The sequence below is a fragment of the Pristis pectinata genome, chromosome 2 (assembly GCF_009764475.1).
Source record: "Pristis pectinata isolate sPriPec2 chromosome 2, sPriPec2.1.pri, whole genome shotgun sequence".
Classification (NCBI taxonomy): domain Eukaryota; kingdom Metazoa; phylum Chordata; class Chondrichthyes; order Rhinopristiformes; family Pristidae; genus Pristis; species Pristis pectinata.
In genome coordinates, this window is record NC_067406.1 from 42,825,449 (window position 1) to 42,846,934 (window position 21,486).

The 21,486-nt window shown below is 40.6% G+C and overlaps 1 protein-coding gene across 4 annotated transcripts in view; it reads right to left on the bottom strand.

The window, feature by feature from the left end:
- Positions 1 to 241: 241 nt before the first annotated feature.
- LOC127584676 (GTP-binding protein Rit2-like) overlaps positions 242 to 21,486 on the bottom strand; it is a 222,128-nt gene continuing 200,883 nt past the window's right edge. For all 4 annotated transcript variants that reach the window (XM_052041573.1, XM_052041563.1, XM_052041554.1 and 1 more), the window contains one exon: positions 242 to 2,299. In XM_052041573.1, the coding sequence (XP_051897533.1) occupies positions 2,075 to 2,299 (225 nt within the window). In that variant the 3' untranslated portion in view covers positions 242 to 2,074. The remainder of the gene's footprint in view (positions 2,300 to 21,486) is intronic.

The following is a 21,486-nucleotide window of genomic DNA, read 5'->3' on the forward strand; positions in this document are numbered from 1 at the left end:
TCAATTAACTGATCCTGACCTTGCACAGTCATGGCATGTACACTTTTGTTAGTGTGATAAAGGTTTATGAAAGGAGAAATGGGTCTTTTGTATGTCTTCAGTGAATATGCAATTATGGTGATAGATGCAGTTTTACAGAAATACCAACCCTTTTATTAATGAGCATATCACTCACAAAAAATTCAGCCAAGTGTAGTACTACATGTAGTGCATGACTGCTCAGAAAATAGTTGAAATTAAAGAAGGCAAAGGAGTTTTATTTTTCTAATCAATACTATACATACAAATGCAAACGTTATTTCCAGCTCCGATGTTTTTAAAGAATTCTCTAGAGGGACAGTTGTACAATATACTCTAATATACAAAATAAATACATCATCCAAAAGCAGGAAATTGTGACAGATGAAATGTTACAGGAAATAAACAGATAATCACATGTTGCAGTGACAAATTGATTCACATGACTCTAGTTGCTGCAATATTCAGTGTTGAACCCTCACCTGCAAGATCTGAACTGAAATCCAGTAGGTCAATAATACAATGATCTGGCCAAAACTAATTCTTCGTCTGGTTAGTGAATATGAGATTTGAGGCATGAATGAAATGGGTATAAGTGTAAAATATAATTAAGACATCAGTAGATGTGTCAAGCTCAGGTATGAAGCAGATTTCCCAAGTTGTTGATCTTGATGACTGAAGAATATTTAATTTTATAACAATATCAAGACACGATAAACATATAAGGAAACTGTAACAGTTAGGATATGATAAAACATAAATCTGACACCCTCTGAAATGTGGAGTATATGCAATATTACTAAAATTGAGGTCTTTCTGGATGCATTACAAATATTGTGATTATTTATTCTTTACTCACAACCGCTATTTCATTGATAGTTAATGACAGTATGATTTTGTTTCACTCAAAGTGAGATCTTTCTAGAAAATAAAAATAAAACTCAATATTAAATTTAGTTGACAGATATTAATAGACCATTCAATTGTCATTAACAAGAATGATGTCAAAGCAATAAGGAAGGTGCAGAGGAAACTTCCAAGGATGTTGCCAAGGCTAGGGAATTTAATGAGGAGAGATTGGTTAAACTGGGATTGAGTAGACATAACTGAAGTGCATAAAATTGTGAGATCTGTAGCCAATGGTAAATGGGAAACCATCTATCTCCCTTATCAGAGAGGACAATAACTAAAGGCCATAGATTTAAGGTGGTTGGTAGAAGGATTAGAGGGGAGTTACGGAAAACCTTTATCACTCATCGAATAGGAGGGTCTGGAGTTTACTGTCCTAAAGAGACAGAAACGCAGCTCTTCACGTGATCATATTTAAATTGTAACATGATGAACACATAATGATCTGCAACATATAAGACAATAGACTAAAAGCTGGGAATTGGTATTAACCGAAACAGCTCTTTTCTGGTTGGTATGGACATAATGACCCAAACAATTGTCTTGTGTGGCAAAAACTTTGGTTCTCTGACCAACTTATTAGTTTAGCCCAATGCAGAAGGCCTGTCTGTCCTATTTATAATTCACAGGCCGCCAGTTTATAATCAGTGTACTAAACAGAATACCAGATTTGAATTTACCATGTTTACATTGCAGAACAATATAGGTTCCCTAGCCATCTGTTCATGGTGATAAAAGTAAGAAAGAAAGGCTTCAAAGGACAAAAACATTTATAAATCTGTGTTTTAGATTCAAAACTTACAGTAGTCATATTTGATAAAAATAATCACAAAATCAACTTTTAGCTGCAGTGCATTTGATTGAATAAAACTTCATTCTTCTGAGCACATCACCCATTCTATGTAATAAAGATCACTTATAAATAGTTGCAATCTAGTCAAACTAAAACTTGTTTATGTCATAATATGGATGTGTAAAACATATAATTTTTTAGAAGCTGGGCAGCATCTCAAGGTAACAAAACACCTGTCTTCTAAAAGTAGCTGAACAAATCAAATAACAGAATTTCCTTTGCTATTCCTAATGCACCGATTTAGGATTACAACCTGCTATGCCTAATCCATTCAGTGAAGAGGATAAATATCTATCATGTTATGTTTTCCTTCTTCTTTTTGAATGAGCCTTTTAACTTGCTCCAGATACTGCCCTTCCTCTTCATCTTCTTCTCAGTAGATGGCAAAGCTTCTTTCCTTCGGATTTCTCGTACCATGCCATAAAAGACATCATCTATGTAGAGGCGCAAAGCTGCTGATGTCTCGAAAAACGGGCAATTGTATTCTCTTGCCAAGGCCATGCCCTCCTCGTGGGAAACCTTGGAAAAAATCCATGGATAACATAAAATACATTAATAATCAACAAAATCCTAGTGCTCTACTACACTTCGTTCTGACTAGATGCTTGTCGTTTTGGCATTGAAAGTTCCAACAATAAATAACAGAAGGAGTGATACATTGTTCAGATAATTAACACTTGCATTGACAGCAATTCCCAGGTAACTTCTGCTTTCGTCAGCTGGCTAGATTTCAGCTTGGGTATTAATATCACAAATATTTAACTGATAACTTGGATAAAATAGCTTCAAATCTTTAATTTTCAAGTCTAAAGTAATCACAATTAATTACCTTAGATCTGTAAAACAAAAGGCTGCCTCTTACCCTTATTCAATCCCTGTGCCAATTTTAAATGATTTTGTTTCCTGTTTCTTTTGAATTCCATCTTTTCAAAATCATGTTTTCACAGTCAAGAAGAATGGTTTTAATTGCTTGACCAATAGTTTTCAAGACAAGTTCCCTTAATCAATTGAAGATCCAAAATGCAATGACTGACATCGGCCACATCTGACAAACTTTGTCAAATGTATCAGGCTGAACCAGTATGACAGTTGTTGACTCAATCCCCCATGTCCCTGCCCCCAAGGACAAATACCCAATGCAAAGGTTAATTAGTAACTGAAAGCTGTGTAAAAATATTTGATGGGAAAAAAAACATGTATTGTAGGGGTGGGGTGGGACAGACAAGCTTCACCTATAAAATAACTAAAAGCACTTCTTAGCCAAATAAGCTGTGCCCCACAGCCATCTGTCAAACCTGTCAAAAGCATTGAATTTATCTGAATATCTCTGAAAATTAATCAATGAAACTGTTTTAAAAATATTAAAAATGACCTGAAACATTTAAAATGGAGGCACAAGAGAGATTGTGGAAGCTGGAAATCTGGAGCAACACTTAAAATGCTGGAGGAACTCAGCAGGTCTCTTAAAACACTTCAGAACACGAGAAATAAACAACTTAATTAAAAAGAATTTGTACAGAATAATGTAAACTACCCAATATTTATATTGTTCTGTCACAGCAGATCCCCTCTATTCAAATAAATGAAGCCATGGTTCCTGTGTCAAGTTAACCTGCGTGTATGGTCAGTCAGCAAATTCCTCAGCTTAAGTGCTGGGAAATTGTAGTAAATTCATGCTCCAGCTGAACTCCATGATGAATGCAACACTGGACCAAATTGCTGGCAAAGATTGACCAGCAATCCCTAGCTTGGTAGTGCTTATGTGGAGAAATGCCAGCAGTTCCCCACAGAACTGTTGAAAATCTGAAATAAAGCAAATGCTGGAGATACTCAGCCTGTCAGGCTGCACCTATAGAGAGTGAAACAGAGTTACTGATTCAGATGGATCTCCTTTCCTTAGAGAACGTGAAAAAGTAACTTTGTTTCCGTCTCCATAAATGATGACTGATATGCTAATTTTGTGTTTTCATTATGCAAATAATATTCTTGCTTAAAGAAGGCAACCATCATGGTCTGCACTTTAGTAATGCATCATACTGGAAGGGCTAGATGGACACTGACATTGCAGACTGAAGCTGAAGATCATGTAGTGTAACATTTAAATAGTGGTTCCATGAAAATAAGTCTTCTCTTTGACAGTAATGCAGCCTCCTTGTACCTACTGAATGTGCAGGTGACAGATTTTGTTCTTGAAGCACTTTGGATTCACTGTTTCACAACTTTGCACCATTCCCTTGGGTCTCATTGGAACTTTGATATTAAGATTAATAACATACAGTATGAGGGGTGCATTATAACAATTAATTCTAATGAGGTTTCGTGGGTTTCGCTTCGGCAGATGTCGGGACTTTGGGACAGATAAGTTTTTCTTTTTTTTATATATAGGGTTTTTATTATAAGGTTTAGTTTTATAAGGTTCTTTTTTATAAGTTTTTATATAAGTTTTAATCGGGAATAGTGGGAACTGGACTGCGCAGGCGTGTGACGTCAGCAGGTAAAGCATGGGCAGTTTCAAAAGCAAACTGCCATATCCAGCGGGCAGCGTCAGAGCGGTCAACGGGAGTGAGAGGTAGCAGAGTGTTTTGGGCTTTGGCTCAAGGGGCTTCGGTGTAAAGGGGCGAGGAAAGGTAGGTGACTTGAGTTAGGGAAGGGGTATGAGTGCGGTTTCCTGTACTCAGTGTCAGATGTGGGAGTTCCCGGAGTCTCCCTGCCTCCGGGAAGGCTACATTTGCACCAGGTGTGTTGAGCTGCGGCTCCTGAGGGACCGTGTTAGGGAACTGGAGATGAAGCTCGATGACCTACGTCTGGTCAGGGAGAGTGAGGAGGTGATAGAAAGGAGTTACAGGCAGGTGGTCACACCGGGACCACGGGAGTCAGGCAAGTGGGTCACAGTCAGGAGGGGGAAGGGGAAGAGTCACGTACCAGAGAGTACCCCTGTGGCTATACCACTTTGACAATAGGTACTCCTGCTTGAGTACTGTTGGGGGAGACAGCCTACCTGGGGGAAACAACAGTGGTAGTGTCTCTGGCACAGAGTCTGGCCCTGTGGCTCAGAAGGGTAGGGAAGGAGTGAGGAGGGCAGTAGTGATAGGGGACTCTATAGTTAGGTGGGCAGACAAGCGATTCTGTGGACGCAGGAAAGAAACTCAGATGGTAGTTTGCCTCCCAGGTGCCAGGGTCCGGGATGTTTCAGATCACGTCCAAGATATCCTGAAGAGGAAGGGAGAACAGCCAGAGGTCATGGTACATATTGGTACCAACAACATAGGTAGGGAAAGGAATGAGGTCCTGAAAAAAGACTATAGAGAATTAGGAAGGAAGTTGAGAAGCAGGACCTCTAAGGTAGTAATTTCCGGATTACTGCCTGTGCTAAGTGACAGTGGGTATAGGAACAAAATGAGGAGGAGGTTAAATGCATGGCTGAGGGATTGGAGTAAGGAGCAGGGATTCAGATTTCTGGATCATTGGGGCCTCTTTTGGGGCAGGTATGACCTGTTCAAAGAGGACGGGTTGCAGTTGAATCCCAGGGTGACCAATATCCTGGTGGGGAGGTTTGCTAAGGCTACTGGGGAGAGTTTAAACTAGAATTGTTGGAGGGTGGGATCCAGACTGGAGAGACTGGGGAAGAGGTGTTTGGCTCTTAAATAGAGAAAGCTAGTAGTAGGTATGATAGGCAGGTGATACAGAAGGACATGCTCAGACAGGTTTGAGATGTGTCTATTAACGCAAGGAGTATTGTGAACATGGCGGATGAGCTTAGAGCTTGGATCAATACTTGGAGCTATGATGCGGTGGACATTACGGAGACTTGGATGGCTCAGGGACTGGAATGGTTGCTTCAAGTGCCGGGTTTTAGATGTTTCAGAAAGGACAGGGAGAGAGGCAAAACAGGTGGGGGAGTGGCACTGTTGATCAAAGATAGTGTCACAGCTCCGGAAAAGGTGGACGTCGTGGAGGGACTGACTATGGAGTCTCTGTGGGTGGAGGTTAGGAACAGGAAGGGGTCAATAACTTTACTGGGTGTTTTTTATAGGCCGCCCAATAGAAACAGGGATATTGAGGAGCAGATTGGGAAGCAGATCCGAGAAAGGTGTGAGAACAACAGAGTTGTTGTGATGGGGGATTTTAATTTCCCAAACATCGATTGGCATCTCCAGACAGTGAGGGGTTTAGATGGGGTGGAGTTTGTTAAGTGTGTTCAGGAAGGATTCTTGACACAATATGTAGATAGGCCTACAAGAGGAGAGGCAGTGCTTGATTTGGTATTGGGAAATGAACCTAGTCAGGTGTCAGATCTCTCAGTGGGTGAACATTTTGGTAATAGTGATCATAATTCTATCTCCTTTACGTTAGCACTGGAGAGAGATAGGAACAGACAGACTAGAAAGGCATTTACTTGGAGTAACAGGTATTATGAGGCTCTCAGGCAGGCAATTGGAAGATTAAATTGGGAACAGATGTTCTCAGGGAAAAGTACGGAAGAAATGTGGCAAATATTCAGGGAATATTTGTGTGGAGTTCTGCATAGGCATGTTCCAATGAAACAGGGGAGTCACAAGAGGATACAGGAACCGTGGTATACAAATGCTATAATAAATCCAGTCAAAAGGAAAATAAAAGCTTACAAAAGGTACAGAGAGCTAGGTAATGTTAGAGATCTGGAAGAGTATAAGGTTAATAGGAAGCAGCTTAAGAAGGAGATTAGGAGAGCCAGAAGAGGGCATGAGAAGTCCTTGGCGGGCAGGATTAAGGAAAACCCCAAGGCATTCTACAAGTATGTGAAGAGCAAGAGGATAAGATGCGAAAGAATAGGGCCTATCAAGTGCAGTAGTGGGAAAGTGTGAATGGATCCGGAAGAAATAGCGGAGGTACTTAATGAATACTTTACATCAGTATTCACTACGGTAAAAGATCTGGGGGATTGTAGTGGGGACTTGCAGCAGGCTGAAAAGCTTGAGCATGTTAATATTAGGAAAGAGGAGGTGCTGAAACTTTTGGAAAGCATCAAGTTGGATAAGTCGCTGGGACCAGATGAGATGTACCCCAAGCTGCTGTGGGAGGTGAGGGAAGAGATTGTGGAGCCTCTGATGATGATCTTTACATCGGTGATGGAGACGGGAGAGGTTCTGGAAGATTGGAGGGTTGTGGATGTTGTTCCCTTATTCAAGAAAGGGAGTAGGGATAGCCCAGGGATTATAGACCAGTGAGTCTTATCTCAGTGGTTGGTAACCTGATGGAGAAGATCCTGAGAGGCAGGATTTATGAACATTTGGAGAGGTATAATATGATTAGGAATAGTCAGCATGGCTTTGTCAAGGGCAGGTCCTGCCTTATGAGCCTGATTGAATTTTTTGAGGATGTGACTAAACACATCGATGAAGGGAGAGCAGTAGATGTGGTGTATATGGATTTCAGCAAGGTGTTTGATAAGATACCCCATGCAAGGCTTATTGAGAAAGTAAGGAGGCATGGGATCCAAGGTGACATTGCAGTATGGATCCAGAACTGGCTGGCCCACAGAAGGCAAAGAGTGGTTGTTGAAGGGTCATATTCTGCGTGGAGGTCGGTGACCAGTGGTGTACCTCAGGGATCTGTACTAGGACCCTTGCGCTTTGTGATTTTTATAAATGACCTGGATAAGGAAGTGGAGGGGTGGGTTAGTAAGTTTGCCGATGACACGAAGGTTGGGAGTGTTGTGGATAGTTTGGAGGGCTGTCAGAGGTTACAGAGGGACATAGATAGGATGCAAAGTTGGGCTGAGAAGTGGCAGATGCAGTTCAACCCAGATAAGTGTGAAGTGGTTCATTTTGGTAGGTCAAATATGATGGCAGAATAGAGGATTAATGGTAGGACTCTTGGCAGTGTGGAGGATTGGAGGGATCTTGGGGTCCGAATCCATAGGACGCTCAAAGCGGCTGTGCAGGTTGACTCTGTGGTTAAGAAGGCATATGGTTTATTGTCCTTCATCAATCGGGGAATTGAATTTAGGAGCTGAGAGGTATTGTTGCAGCTATATAGGACCCTGGTCAGACCCCACTTGGAGTACTGTGCTCAGTTCTGGTCGCCTCACTACAGGAAGGATGTGGAAGCCATAGAAAGGGTGCAGAGGAGATTTACAAGGATGCTGCTTGGAATGTGGAGCATGCCTTATGAAAGCAGGTTGAAGGAACTCGGCCTTTTCTCCTTGGAGCGACAGAGGATGAGGGGGGACCTGATAGAGGTGTATAAGATGACAAGAGGTATTGATCGGGTAGATAGTCAGAGGCTTTTCCCCAGGGCTGAAATGGTGGCCACAAGAGGACATAGGTTTAAGGTGCTGGGGAGTAGATATAGAGGAAATGTCAGGGGTAAGTTTTTTACTCAGAGAGTGGTGAGTACATGGAATGGGCTGCCGGCAACGGTGGTGGAAGCGGATACGATAGGGTCTTTTAAGAGATTGTTGGATAGGTACATGGAGCTGAGAAAAATAGAGGGCTATGGGTAAGCCTAGTAATTTCTGGGGTAGGGACATGTTTGGCACAGCTTTGTGGGCTGAAGGGCCTGAATTGTGCTGTAGCTTTTCTATATTTCTACGTATGAGATGAATTAATGAAGAGTCAACTAGGAAAAGATGTGAGAGTGATGGCATGAGTAACACTGTGACAAGGACTGTTTTGCATATCCCACAAAGAGACAGATATAACTTGAAGATGGTCTCTCATCGGTACACCTTTCATTTGGATAAAGTGAGGGATTATAAAAGTTGTTTAATGTGACAAAGAATTCAGCTAGAGAATAGATGGTGATGGAAGAGGACTGGTTTGGGCTGTGTTCAAGAAATAAGCAAAGGCCCTCAGGCCATCCTGGTGTGGGATGAATGTGCAGGGTGATTAGACACCATGGTGACAATGCACCAGTTGGTATCAGGAAACTGGAAACTGTCAGATTGTGGAGGCCTTGGACGTAAGTAGGAAGAGACTTGACAGTGGGAGAAAGAATAAAGTCAAGGTAAAAAAAATATTTTATGAGGGAAGAGCACACTGAAAAATGGGTCTACCAGGACAGACCTGCTCTTGGGCTAACTTCTCCTTAAGGACCATGTCCTCCTTTTTGGAGACAACAGAGTTTTAGTGTTTTTCAGATACTTTCTCTCCATCTTCAGCAGTTATAGGCCAGGGATTCCCATGAGTTAAAGAAAATGTTACAATTTTCAAGGAATCTTTTGAGAAAGTTCTTGAAGCATTTTCTCTGCTCTCCTGGAAACCACTTCCCAGGATGGAGCAAGAAAAAGAGTGCTTTCATCAGGGGTCTGGTATCAGGCATAGGGGTAATTTGGCCCACTCTCTGGAGTTGTTGACCATAACCATTACCTCAATGTTGTGTATCTTGGCCAGGCAGAGGACTCTGATGTTGATTCATTTTCTAATGCACAGGATCGTAAGAAGCTGCAGAGAGCAGAAGACTCTGCCCAATACATCACAGGCACATTCCTCACTACTATTGGTAGTATCTACAGGAGGCACTGCCTCAAGAAGGCAATATCTATCACCAAAGATCTCCACCATCCAGGCCATGCCATCTTTTCGCAGCTACCATTGGGCAGGAGGTACAGAAGACTGAAGTCCCCCACCACCAGGTTCAAGAACAGCTACTTCCCTTCAACTATTCGGTTCTTGAACCAACTGGCAAAATCCTAATCACTACAGTTTAGCAACACGATGACCAGTTTGATCACTTTGCAGTGAAATGCACTTTTTTTTTGTTCAATTATGTTCTTTCTTGTAAAATTGTGTATAATTTATGTTTAATTTATGTTTTTCTTGTGTATGTTGCAAGTAAGTTTTTCATAGTACTTGCACCTATGACAATAAACTCGACTTTGACTTTGGAATGCTTAGTAGATCATTGGCTTGATGCTCGATTTAATATTTTGGTTTCCAAGCACTGTTTCCCTATATTGACCAGAAGCTATGTTGGTGCAGGGCAGGCAGTGGTGAACTTTGCCACTAATGTCTGCCTTCACTGTGAGTTGTGAGTACATTTCAGTGCAGGAGTTGATGATGGAGTTTTGCCTCCAATGTGCTCTTTCCAATCTGCAGCTTGAAACAGTGTTGGCATAGTTGTGCAGCTAGTAGATTCGTAGCCTCACAGCACCAGAGACCCACATTCAATACTGATCTCGCTTACCGTCTGTGTGGAGTTTGCATGTTCCTCCTGTGACTGCCTGTGTTTCCTCCTGTGACTGCCTGTGTTTCCTCCAGGTACTCTGCTTTCCTCCCATACCCCAAAGATATGCAGGTTGGTAGGTTAACTGGCAACTATAAATTGCCCCTAGTGTTGGTGAAATTATAGAATCTGGGAGAGTTGATGAGAATATGGAGAGAATAAAAATGGCACTAATAAAGGATTAGGGTAAAAGTGTGGTTGATGGTCGGTGTGGACTCAGTGGCCTCTTACTGTGCTGTATCTCCCTATGGCTATGAGCAGAGCATATTGGCGGCATGGTAGTGTAGCAGTTAGTGCAACGCTATTACAGCACCTGCGATCGGGGTTTGATTCCCATCGCTGTCTGTAAGGAGCTTGTACGTTCTCCCGTGTCTGCGTGGGTTTCCTCTGGGTGCTCCGGTTTCCTCCCACATTCGGTAGGTTAATTTGGGTTTAAAAAAAAATGGGCGGCGTGGACTCGTTGGGCTGGAAGGGCCTGTTACCACGCTGTAAATAAAAAAAATAATCTGTACCCACTGCCTAGTGCTGGACAGCAGAATCAGGTTGGAGGAGATGCAATACTTCTGTTTAAACCTCAGGGTAAGAAGATAGTTTCAGAAGAATTGCTATAGTATTGATAGCTGATGTAAACTTCTGATTACATTGAGCTGTAGAATGATCTATTTATTTCACTGACAGCATCTGCATTTGTATTGTGAAAGCCAAATTGCTAAAGTATCATCAAATATGTCATGTGAAACAATTCCTTTTATTCATAAGCTCAGTACAGACTATCTGTAGCCAAATGGCATATAAAAAGGGTGCTATAAGATGATAAAGGTGCACATATTTTGCAAGGCAGTGTGACAGGTATCATTTTCATTTCGCTCCCAATGCTGTACTTTGCATTTTATAATAATAATCATCATTTACATAGGAAAATAAATTATCATGGTAAATTTATGGTTTATGAAGTAAGTATTAATCGTCATTTACCACCAAGTTACATTGTGAGAGGCAGAGCTGAGCAAGCAGCAGTTTAATTTGCCAGGTTTGTTTCATTGGAAGGTCAGCTTTATTTTACCTTCCTGGTTCGGAATGGGTGATTTAGGAATAAAAGAGGAAAATGGAAAGTTCTGAGTTTATATTTCTCAGTGAAAATCATCACATTATTCAATGAACAAATTATATAAGCACCATTTTTAACTCTTGGGCTATCTCAGAGTAACGATTATGTTGGTTGCAATAGCAGGATACTGGTTGATAAACTGTTTCTGTGATACTTACAACTGAATACCTGCCTTAACTTTGCTATAAAAAAACTGGGGTGATAGTGAGCTGCAGCACAACAAGGCAGCTTGAGGCTTGTTTATCTTGCAAATTTGGTGATTATCTTTTGATATCAGAAGGAAGGAAAATTGTGTTTATTCCTTACATATGGAATGTTAATCTTATGTATGAGAAGCATGCATTGTATGCTCCAATATGTGTTGCATGTGAACCGCTCTTTGTTCGTAAGCCTGCTGTTGTGGACATCAGTAAGCCCTGTAGCCCAACAGCTTGGGAAACAGTGAAAAGGCATGCAATTTTTGCTGAGGCTTGGTTTGGTGGGAGTGGGTGGGGAGTTGGGGTGTGGGAAGTAAGTGGAATGGGAGAATGGGGATTATGGGCAGAGGCAGTCTGTAGTTGTAGGCCTGATTTGGGTATGAGGATGGACTATGTGGATGATCATATAACCAGCCAAGACAGGAGGGCAGGAGGTGATGGGATGGTGGAAAGATTGGATCAGGTTCAGCACCTAAGGGTCAAAGTCAAAGTCAAGTTTATTGTCATATGCACAAGTACATGTAAGCACAGATGCAATGAAAATCTTACTTGCAGCAGCATCACAGGCACATAACATCATATAAGCAGCATTCACAAGAAAAACATAAATTATATATATATTATACACAATTTTGCAGGAAAAAATGTAATTAGAATAAATAAAAACAAAGACCATTTTAGTGCAAAGTGATCAGTATGGTTTGGCAATTGGATTAGGGGCTAAGGTAAGGGTTGGGTAGTAGTCCTGGGGCTCTATTAAGGTCCTTGGGAGTCTGAAAGGACTTGTGGCAGGAGGGTAAGCCAGAGGCTAAAAGGCTGGTGAGGATTGGTGATCTAATGGATAAAATGTAATTGCAGGGGACTTGGCTGTTCAGAAATTAAGAAAGTACTTGATTTTTATTTCATTGAGTCAGGGCAGAACAATTAACATTTCTTTGAGATTTGACCATAATTTCCTATTTTCCATAATTTGGAGTACGGTAGTTTAATTAATGGTACTCCCAGAGGACTTCTTGACCTAAGTATTTCTTTTGGCAATATTCTCAACAGGAGTCCATTGGGATGGATGGGAAGATGGTTTCCATAATTTGGAGTATGGTAGTTTAATTAATGGTACTCCCAGAGGACTTCTTGACCTAAGTATTTCTTTTGGCAATATTCTCAACAGGAGTCCATTGGGATGGATGGGAAGATGGGGTTGGGTGATTAATAATTCCATTTTCACGTCTGTTTTCTTCTATCAGCCCTCTCACCAGCCTGATTCATTCCAGTCCTTCCACTCAGTAGGAGGCCAGCTTGGTGTCGATCAGTGACATCAACCTATTAGATATGCTAGACACACTGCTATTCAGAGTCTGCACTGCCATGTTCATTCATTTGATTGCTGCAATTGATTTTCAATGGAGCCAGCCACTCCCTCCAGGGAAAGAGAAACATTCTGCAGTACATACGGAAGGCTAACCAGTATTTCACAAATTTTCCGCTGTCTCAAAATAATTACCCATTTCACTGATGGCTCTCTCTGTGCAGCATGTGTCCAGCTGAGCAGAACTTGAAAAGGTCTGTACAGTCTGGCACAGACTCTCCACAGCTGTCTTCAATACCACAGTTTCTCTTCCTCAGTTGTGCGTGTGAGTCACCGGATGAAATTCTAAATATCTGCCTAACTGGTCCCAACTAAGTCCAAGTATCCAAGATGCCACACAGCAAGCATGAGCCTTGTGATGGTGGATCCTCAGAAGGAATCTGTTTCCCTGAGCACTGGTTGTTTGGAAAGTCAAATGATTGCTTCTGTGACATGTCCAGATGAACTGGAAATATATGAATTCGTAATGATAAGGATATTGCAACTTAGCATTATCAATCTGATCATGGTTCAATTGCTGATGTACGTCTGTGATTTTTAATTTTGATGCCACATGACTATTAGGTCCTATTTTGATCACTCTAATGGTCAGGTATGGCAATGATCACATTGATCAGTGTCTCTTGCTCTGCAATTGAAACCTGAGAAATCTGTGAAGGTCCGTCTCTGCATCACTTCTTCCTTTGCAGTCTCTCTCCTCTGTGAAAGATAAGACTTTAGAGTGACTGTGTTCATCCAATCAGTGCAGTCAATTTGGAAGCAACAAGGCAAGTTACAAAATGACATGATTAAGATGAGTGCTGGATGATTAGATGGAGGTGTGAGGGAGTGCACAGATAAAGGAATGGTATGCTTACAATGTAAGTGAGTGAGGAAAGATGTCATAGAAAAGGCTGGATTAGGTGGAGGGTGAGTTGAAGTTTGATATGCTAAACAATATGCGGTTCAATGTGGGAGCTTCTTCTCACCTTTCATGACCTGGTTAAATCATGAATTCACTTCCCATACTGAATCCAAGACTGTCATCAATACTCCAGGTGCTGGCCCCTGGACAATCACAGACCATACTTCTCTTTGCTATAGCAGTAGTTTTCTCCATCCTTTTGCCAAAAAAAAACTACTTTTCTCCAGCTTCTCACAGCACTCAGCAATATTTCATACCAGTCATGATTAAACTAAGGTGTGGCCCTTGACCAGCCTGAATCCAAACTGTATTTCACTCTATTTTACATCAAATTCCTAACTTTTATAAGTTTCATCTTTGGTTGGCATTTAAAGACTTGCTGAGATTTAACTTTGTTCATCTGCACCACACCCACTGCTAAGCCTTTGAGCCATTGCACCATTAATGACAATGAATTTAACTTGGTGCCAAATGCACCATTTGTGAAGAATAGTTTTGAGGACTTCTTTAAGCCTTACACCAGGGATTCATAATCGAACTGAACACTTCACAACCAAGGCAAACCTTTCCAAAGCAAATGGCTGTCATAAACAGAAATGACTTTTTCTTAGTAAATGTTCAGATTAAATCTGAAAAGGAAAATATCATGTTGTTTATCAGTGGCTACTACCCTCGAAGCAGTCATGTGGTCATTAGTTTTTTATGAACACTTATTGGAAGAGAGAAACATTGGAAGAAAGAATCTTGAGTGAACCAGCCATCCATGTGTACTTTAGTCTGAAAACAATTGTTCAAAAGTAAAGGAGGTGTGTTGACTGAAATTCTGAGCATGTATTTGGAGTCCCACATACGCCCATTCAATCTCCAAGTGTAAATCCAATTTGTATAGAATTAAATGGTGTGTGCAAAAGGTTAGAATCATACACAATTTGTGAAATTATTCTTTGCAGAGGAAGCAAGGCCTAGAAATTCAAATATACTATGGAGTTATGTCAATGCTTTGTCAAACAAGGCTATAACATTGCCCAAATACTTTTTTCCCAATTTTTCTCACTGTAATACTGTACCTCACCTCCAACAGTTTCCCATGGGAATGGAGCTAATCTACAGAATTAATGGGAAACTATTCCACCTAAAGCAATTGGACTTCAGAACCAAGGTTACCCAACCTCAGTAGTCGAGCTGCAGTATGCAGATGGTAATTGTGTTTGTGCATACTAAGAGGCTGAGCTTCAAGGCATTGTCAATTTGTTCACTGAAACAGATAAGAGTGGGCCTTACACACAACTTCTACAAGATACAGGTCCTCTACCAATCTGCCTCTGCTGTTCAAGACTGCCCACCAACAGGAAATGTTCACAGTGAGTCTCTGGGAAAAGTCAATCACTTCCCATATCTCAGAGGCCAGCTTCTGTGGAAGGCAGACATTGATGATAAAATTCAGTATTGACTTCAGTGAAACTACAGACTTTTGTCAATTAAGCAAAAGAGTGTTTGAATAGCAAAACCTCAGACTTGGCTCAAACCTCATTGTCTACTTGGCAAAATGACCTCTGCCCTCCCATATACTTCTGACACCTGGATTTCCTACAGCAGACAACTCAAGGCACTAGAAAGATATCACATTTGAGGAATCTGCATAATCCTCCAAATCCACTTGAAGCAAGCTAATGTCAGTGTCCTCTCCAAGCCATCATCTCCAGTGAGGCCATAATTACACTCATTCAACTTTGTTGACCAGACCACTTCTTTCACATGCCTGACACCAGACTCCTGAAATGGACACTCTACTTCAAGATCTGTCAATGGAAGAAATTACCAGCCAAGCAGAGGAAAAGATTCAAGGATGTGTTTAAGGCCTCTGTGAGAAATTGCAACATCCCCACTGACTTTTGGGAATCCCTGGCCCATGACCACCTAGAGTGGAAAAGGAGCATTCGGGATGTGCACGGTCCTACAGTATGGAAACAGGCGCGTTCACCCACCAAATCCACGGTGACCATCAAGCCCCGATTAATCCTACACTAGTTCTACTTTATTCTCTCCACATTCCCATCAACCCTTGCCAGATTCTATCACTCACCTATGCAATAGTGGCCAATTAACCTGCCAACACTAACACCTTTGTGATGTGAAAACTAGAGCATCCAGAACAGACTTGTGTGGTCACAGATAGAACATACAAACTCCACACAGACATGACCGGAAGTTAGGATTGAACCTGACTCTACTAGATGTGCCACTGTGCCATCCAACCTGGAGAGCATGCATCAGGAGCACACAGAAGTCCAGTACAAACAGCTGAAGGAGCAGACCACCTCACAAACTGTTTACCCATCACACCATCTACCATCTCCTGCCCCACTGGTGGAGAGTCTGCAGTTCCTATTGGCCTTATCAGTCACCTCAGAGCCCATAAAACTGGAATGGATGCAAGTCATCCTCAATCCAAAGCAGAGTCAAAGAACACTTGGTCTCTGAAACTCATTCAATTAACTTCATAGAATGTGATACACTAACACCACTATATCGCACATTTAGTATAAAAAAAACTGGCTGCTGGAGGAACTTAATGGGTCAGGCAGCATCTGTGGAAGTAAAGGGATAATTGACCTTTTGAGTCAAGACCATGCTTCAGAACTGAGTGAGAGTGTAAAGGGGAGGTAGCCAATATTAAGAGGTGAGGAGGAGGGGTGAGGCAGGAGCTGGCAAAAGTATTTTGTTCCAGATCCCAGCATCTGTGGTCTGTTGTGTCTCCATATAACACATTTAGTTCTATTGACTGGGTATGTATGGATCCTAGGCAGCGATATACTTGATTTAGCCATGATTGTGAAAAATAATTGAGAAATCAATCAAGTTAACAATACAGAATAACTATATTGTAAATCTCAATAATGCCTACTATTTATCAGAGAAATTCAAACAAAGTCTGTTGCATGTGCTTCCACAATAATGCTGTCTGTCTTCCTGCTTCAAATATTTTTCTATTTTTTCCTTAAAGGATGTTATGGTCTCTGTGTGAACCAGTCCCTTGCATAAAGCATTCCATGCTTCAACTACCCACAGGTCCGACAACTTCTGACTTCTCTCCTGTAGCAACCATTTGAACTTGATGACTCCTCATCACCAACCCCATCCAAATAATCTTATTCTGTTAACTCTTTATATTTTTTGACCCTCAGTTAGATCTCCTCATAGCCTTCTTTGTTCTCATGAAATATCCACAACATCTTAAATCTGCCCTGAACTGCAGCTTCCTATTGCTGGAATGAATTTATACTGTACACCATCGATCTATCATTACTGTTTCTGCTTTTTGTTTCCTTCACAGAAGGACATTCTTTGAACTGGAAGGTCAACCAGTGTTACAATGGAGAAGAACTATAAAGGTGAGCACAATCAGACATTTAATCTTTTTGAGCAGAATTCATGCAGACTGACAAGTAAACTGTTTACATTTTCTCTCACTGTTTCAAGAGCTTCACTGATTTATGACATATTAGCAATTAGGCAATTTTCAAAAGTTGTCAATATGCTGCTGTTTTATTTCAAAGGACTTATCTTCACCCCTACACCAATGGTCACTAGTTAGTAATAGGAACAGAATATAATATTTATAAGGACTGGATGATAGAAACTATAGCTGAGTCAACATGAGTACTCACTTTGCTGATTGCCTAACCTGCAGTTCTGGCACAAAATGACAATTTGTCACACTCTAAAGAGACTGACTGGGGAGCCTTCCAATCTGATTAGTAACATCTTTCCAAAAATATACTTCAAGACAGGACAAATGAGTTTCGGAAAGCAGAATTACTCAATAGTCTGTTTAAGTAGGACATAATTTTCTTGTAATGACATTTCAAGGGCAGGGTAGAAATTGATTCCAAGGTGAAGCACATCGAGCTTCCCATCAACTGGTGTCTCACAGATTTTTTATAAGCACAGAATATCAGGATTCCACTAATGTCTCTTTCAAGATTTTCATTTAAAAAGGCAGCCCATCAGCTACTGACATGCATTTAGAGCCCCAGCGGTATTTATTAACAAAGTGCTGTTGCTGCTATACATATATTTCAGAAGCTGATAGTTTGATGTTTTTTATTCTAAAATCTTAGGAGAAACATCAATGAAATCCTGGTGGTATAAGGTAAAGACTGAAAATATAGGATTAATACTGAAGGTACATACTTAAAAGAAAAATTAGAAATGTCCAGAAAATAAACTTGATTTTTGCTATTTCATTGTTGGGATGCATTTTCGGTGTCACTGGGCGTATGCCTGTTACAAAGATATATCCATAAAGTTGTCACATGTACTGAGACAGCGTCATACATTTAAGTAAGCTTCCAGCTTTGAAAGCACTTAGAAAATATAGGTGAACTCCCAAGGAGAAAGTTTTTACTCCTTTCACTTTGTGGAAATGAGGCATTGGGGAGCTAAAACCAAAGTTTCTTCTTTCTTCCCATTATCACAGCTTTATCTTGATCATTCAGGTATTCACCTAAATATGGAAGCCACTCTATTTACATGTGCAAATTAGTGACCAATGATGTACATAGGACATCAATGCAAGAGTGAGTGTTTGCTGAGCAGAATGTGCACCACGGACACCCAGATCAATGTTTAAGAGTGGGCCATAAAAAAGTTAAATCTAAAATTATATGAGTAGTATCAGCAGAAAAAGGAGTTCTTTTCTGGGCTTCACAAGAATATATAGGGTGCTCTACCCTAGGCTCTGCAGCCTTCCTCCAACTGACTGTTGGATTACCATTTTTGTGGCTGGGTCATCCACCCGATATTGCAGCACTTGGAGCATATGGCTCACCTGCAGCACAACAAAGGAAAGGACCAGGCATCTTGTTGAAGAATGCAGATGTTCAGCCCTCCTGACATCCACGGAGAAGTACATGTAATCAAAGGGGGATGGATACTTCTTAATGTGAAATTTAGATACCAAACCTTAATAGAACTGGGTTCTATGAATCAATAGTCAACCCTGATGCCCAGCATCGCTGTAGTGTAAATAAAGACTATCTATTAGTTATGTATTTTTGTCAATTTCAATACGTCTACTTATACAGCAAAATCGAAGTAACGTGAAAACTATTTTTTTAAGTTTTTCTGAGAATCAGCAAAAGGTAACCCTTGGGCTGCATAGTTTACTTTCAGTAAAGAATTGGTTTTTATCCTTTTGGTGTCTAAAATATTAATAGCTCTCATCATGCTCGGGTGAATTACTTTCATTTTACTATATTAATGTAAAAGAGAATCAGGTTGGCATCTGCCACAAAATTTATTAAAACTTACATTTTTTATTAACTAATCCAGAATATAGTTCAATATTTATTGGAATGGGAATAAATGTGGGTGTGCAAAATCAGTGCAAACTATTATAACGCTAAATCTACAGTGAATGGAAACTGCTAGATTTTAACCTGGTTTGGTTGCTTTTTAAATCATCACTTTTAGCAACAGTACTGGTTACTAGCCCAACATAGTGGAGAATTGCTTTTACTGAGAGGACATGAATCATGAAAATTTAACAATGTTAGACATTTTTCATAAGGTTACAGTGGTTAGTCTGAATGCATTGTAAGAGACTAAGGAGCCAAGGTTAGATTGTCTGAACACAAAGATGTTAATTTCAAGTGAATTGTTTGATGCATTCATCGGACACAGAATACTGCTTGAAGATTGGGGAAGAGTAAATGTAAAGGCCAGCTTGCTCACAACGATCCTGTGGGAATTCCTGTTTGCACGAACTAGGTATCATCAAGTTGGACACATCTAATTTTGCAGATTAACCTATCAAAGGATGAGGGAATTGGAGGGAAATGCAAAGTCCAAAGATTACCCCCATGACTCCACCTTATTAAAGGAACTTAAAGATCAACCTAACTGGGATGGGATAACAGTGTAAATGGAAAATACATAGTAGAATGGTTTACCTGAAAATGTAACATGAGGTTTTTCTTGGAATACCAAATTGTGTTACCAAGGGTACTAAAGATACTTGTAATACTAGTGTACGTGGACTTCAACGAAGGACTGAAAAATATTCAGATGAAGACATATTAGAATCCCTGAATTTCTCATGGCTCAAAATTGATTGTACCATTTTATTGTTTTTAATGTTTGTTGAGTTGCATGGCGAATAGGTGCAAGCTATATTTTTTTTGCTAAATATGTTAGAAGGTGGTGCTGCAGGTGGTACTGCTGCCTCAGAGCTCCAATGATCTCCCACATCCCAAAGATATGTTAGTTGGTAGGTTAATTAGTTACTTGTAAACTTAACTTGGTTCATATGTTTTGACTATTTCATGTTTTTTTTTCATTGGTTTAACTTTTTTTTCCAAGTGCTATCGTAAATGTGAGCTCTATTCATGAACATACATCCTAGACTTGACATTTGTTTGGGAATTCCACTTCCTTTCAGGAAAGTTATGGATAAGGAGGTTTTGCAGTGAAATGATCCGTATGGATGGCATGCAAAACAAAGTTTTTCACTATACCTCAGTACATGTGACAATAATAAACCAATTACCAATGAGAGGATGATCTGTCTACAATGATGTGGATTATACAACCTTCTTTGTAAGTCTTTTGTGTGATACCCAGAGCTCTGCATCAAAATACCACTCTCTGCTCCTTGAGATACTTTTAGTAAACATAGATTCACAGAGCTTTCCACCATTGAAATAGGCCCTTTGGTTCAACTTCCCAGTGCAAACCAAGATACCTATCTACGAGAATCCCATTTTTGCCCATATCCCTCTAAACTTTTCCTATCCATGTACCTGTCCAAATGTCTTTAAATGTTGTAATTGTGCATCCGCCTCTACCAGCTCCTCTGGCAGTTCATTACATATACACACCACCTTCTGTGTGAAAAACTTGCTGGCAGATCCTCTTTAAATCTTTCCCCTCTCACTTTAAACCAATGCCCTTTAGTTTCAGACTCTCCTACCCTGGGACTGTGACTATCTACCCTACATATACCTTCTCATAATTTTATAATGCTCTGATATGAAAGAAAAGATATGCCTCCACCACCTGTGTCTCAGCTGGGACCTGCGGTCAGGACTGAGGCCTCAGTGCACATCTGGCTGCACAAAAAGCAGTCAGATGCACGATGGTGGGCTTGTGTACAACCTACCTGCCTATCTGGGTATCCACCAAGTGAATACACATCATGGAGCTAGATTACATACAAAAGGCTGGGGCATGGGTTTGGGAAGGCTTTTAATTTCACATATATCTTTTCGCTGAAACTTTGAGATAGGTCTTTGCATGACATGTACCAAATAAAAATCTGTATGAGGGTTCGGTATGGACAAGCAATGGATATAAAAAGTCAATAGGCAACAATTTGCACTCTGTCTTAGGCCATTAGTACAACACATCATATTGCCAGATTCCATCTCCATCTTTAAGTGCTCTCAGTCCTTGTAGTCCCCTGATATCATTGTCCTCTCCCTGATAGATTTGACATATACTGTGAGCAACAGAAATTTAATACATTACAGTGCAAGGTTAACAAGGAAACTGAACAGCGTTTGCCCTTCTGATCTTCAGAAGCAATATCTGAGGAAAATAATTAATATATTCATGCAATTGACAGTCATATTTTCAACCTTACTAGGGCTTCCCTGCAACACACACAAAATGCTGGAGGAGCTCAACAGGTCAGGCAGCATCTATGGAGGGAAATAAACAGTTGACGTTTTGGGTTGAGACCTTTCATCAGGACTGGAAAGGAATCACAGAGGGCTTCCCTCATGTGATGATGCAGGCATACCATGGCAACTGTGGGTGGGAAGACCACAAATGGACCGGCTCAAGATTTTTAAAACTGTTTTTAAAATGTCTACACATAAAAAATTCTTCAAAGGGAGGAATGCTAGAATTTGAAAGATATAT